Raw genomic sequence first — 2,952 nt, 5'->3', positions numbered from 1 at the left:
AAAAAAAAAAAAAAAAGATAAGGAATGGTTTGCTTAACGAAGGGAACTCATTTTGTAGGTTACCAGAGTGGGGAGGGAAGGGAAGGGAATAATTTCTGTCTAGTTGAGGGCCACATGCTGACGTGGATAAGGGGAGGGATAGTATGGAAAGAGTCTGTGACCACCATGATAACATTAGGGAAAGCGAGGACATCAAATTGTACACATAAGATATAGACGACAGAGGCTAATATCAGTATATCCACAATACTGCATAACCATTAACACCAAACACCAGGCTACAGATAAACACAAACATCTGAGGAGACCAAATGGGGTCAGTGAACAGGAGTATACTCTAGACCAAGGATAGATTCAATGGAGGCTAATCATGCAGACACCAGTGATACAAAATACCTGTAATCCTTACAGAAACAACAGAAGACAGACATGCAACTATCGCTCACAGACAGCCAGACACTGTGGGAGAGAGAACCAACAGATCTATTGACTCAGGACCATAGAACTGGGGGACATTAGACTCAATTGGCACAACAAAATACATAAAAATCTTGCTCCACAACCTACATTGGTGAGTACCAACTGGGGTCTTAAAAGCTTTCAAATGTCCATCTAAGATGCAGCTAATGGTCTCATATCAATAGAAGCAAAGAAGAGTGCAAAAAAACAAGGGCATTTGGACGCAAGCAGCCTTAGGACATGATGGACCTCGAGACCAGAAGAACTAGATGATGCCCGACTACCAATGCCAACCACTCTGGAAAGGATCAAAACTGGAGATCCTGGATAGAGTGGGAGAAAAAACATGGAACAAAATCCAAAAACACAATAATGACCAGAATTACTGGTCGGACAGAGTCTGGTGGGACCCCTAATACTATGGCCCTGGGATACATTCTGGGCCTGGAATAAAACTCACTCCCAGGAGCTGGCTCTCAGCCCAATAATAAACAAGATGTACATGCAGACCACTCAACCCAGGGTGACGCACCCACATACTCCACGGAAATGCACCCCTTGACACAATCAACCATGGGGCACCAGAGGGACAACATTCGCACAAAGGAAATGCAGGACACACAGGAGTGCATAACTATGAAGGGCATGGGGGTGGTTACTGGGAAGGGAAGGGAGGAGAGTGGGTTAGGGTTGGGGATGGTAATTGGTGAGTGAAACCAAATTTACATGAAATGTTGAATGTAAAACAAACTATGCTCTGTAAATTTTCACCTAAAGCACAATAAAAGAGAGAAAGAGAGAATGAGATGTCTAATAAAACATGTATTTTCCAGACTGGCCATGCCCTGGCCCAGCCCACATTGGGGTGGGGGGTCAAAAATACCACCCCAACAAAAACATTAACATTAACCAGATAAACTAAGGAGAGGTTTTTAGTCTTCTAACAAAATTGCTTCACTGAAGGATACATAACAGAGTTGTTTTACCAGCCCTCCACAAAAATACAGATGATTGTTACTTATTTCTTTATGGGTTGGTTATTTATTTATTTTTAATTTTCCAAAATGTTAAAGGCTTCTCTTCAGTACCTTCAAGATCCAGGAACTCAACCTGTGCCAGATCTGTCAAGATCACTAGGAACCCCCTGCAGGACAGAGCCTAGGTCCTGTCCCCCATGCCATGCCTTGGACCTGGCATCATAGATGCTCAGCAGGTACTGGTGAACCACTAATATCAGGAACAGGGGTTGTGGTGGTTATGTTTGTGTGTCAACTTGGCTGGGCCTGGTTGAGTGGCTGGGCAGCTGGATGTAGTATTCCCCATGATGAGACTGGTAATCAACTCCATGGTGGAATCTACTGGTAGCAGCTGAGTAGCTGTCTTAGGTATGTGATCTGCTTCCCGTATATAAGAAACAACTTTGGGAATGGTCTTCTAGCCTATGGCATGCTTGGACCCTGCATGTAGCCGTGTCGTTGCTCAGCAGCCTGCTATGCTCTGCCAACCTTGGGACTTACAATGGACTTAAGTCAATGGCCTTCCATGTGGTAACATCAGGACTGTGCCTTTTTTACTTGTCAACCTTAGGGTTTCTCAGCCTCAGCAGCCAGCAGCTGTCTGAGTGAAGAAATGCCTCTAGCTTCAGTGGGCCAGGAGCAGGAGGCCGAGCTGGACGCCAAGGTTGAGGGGCTTTCACCCAGCCCCTAGAGCCTGGCACTTTGAACTTGGACTTAAAGCCTCCAAATTTTAAGAATAAACTCCTGTTTGTTAAGACCATCCCATTTGCAGTATAGTCTTGTAAGAGCGGCACTAGGTAACCAGAACTGGGGTGCTGGACTCGTGGTCCTGGGAGTTCTTCCCAGCTCTGTGATGCATGCTATAACTAAAACAAAATGAATCACAGCATTACACAAGAGGCCTTCATTGGCCAAGTAGGAAAGCCCACTGCACTGACTGGTGGGCTCCTTACCCAGGCCACAAGCAAGACCAGTCACATGGCTGTAGTTCCTGTTCACAGCCCTGGTCTCACTGAGAGCTCCAAGCCTCCTCTTACCAGAACTCCTCCCACAGCCTAGGTGGCCTCCTTACCTGCACACTCCCAAAGACCACACTAAACTGCTCCGTAGCTGTGGACTGCAGGGCCCTGGCCGCCATGACAAGCTCCCCACCGAGGCCCAAGTGCTGCAGGTGGGTGTCCAGGGCTGCCTGGGTCAGCTTAACAAGGCCTTTGATCACCATGATGGCATCTCCCAACATGGCAGCCATTCTTCAGTGCTGGAAGAGAGAAGGCAAAGGTCACACAGCTATTCCCGTAGACTGCTTTTCCTCAACTCCCCTCTGATCCAGGCAGACCAAGAGAAAAAAAGGAGGGTCCAGTGGACTCTAGGATGACCCCCAACACTCCTGGGAAATAGGGACACAGTAAAAGATTCCCGATTCAACCAAGCAGTCAATGCACTGTGTACCAGGCACTGTGCTCACCCTGCCCACACA

General features: G+C 47.1%; 1 protein-coding gene across 1 annotated transcript in view; it reads right to left on the bottom strand.

Annotated features, from left to right (window-relative positions):
• Positions 1-2,724, bottom strand: part of COQ8A (coenzyme Q8A) — a 53,819-nt gene extending 51,095 nt beyond the window's left edge. Inside the window, exon 1 of the mRNA XM_007936983.1 lies at positions 2,548-2,724. Within this exon, the coding sequence (XP_007935174.1) occupies positions 2,548-2,724 (177 nt within the window). The remainder of the gene's footprint in view (positions 1-2,547) is intronic.
• Between the last annotated feature and the right edge of the window lie 228 nt (positions 2,725-2,952).

This window comes from Orycteropus afer, unplaced genomic scaffold, assembly GCF_000298275.1.
Source record: "Orycteropus afer afer isolate SDZICR_OR568_19922 unplaced genomic scaffold, OryAfe1.0 scaffold00039, whole genome shotgun sequence".
Classification (NCBI taxonomy): Eukaryota; Metazoa; Chordata; class Mammalia; order Tubulidentata; family Orycteropodidae; genus Orycteropus; species Orycteropus afer.
Note: the sequence above shows the minus strand (reverse complement) of the source record. Positions and strands in the feature narration are given on the sequence as shown.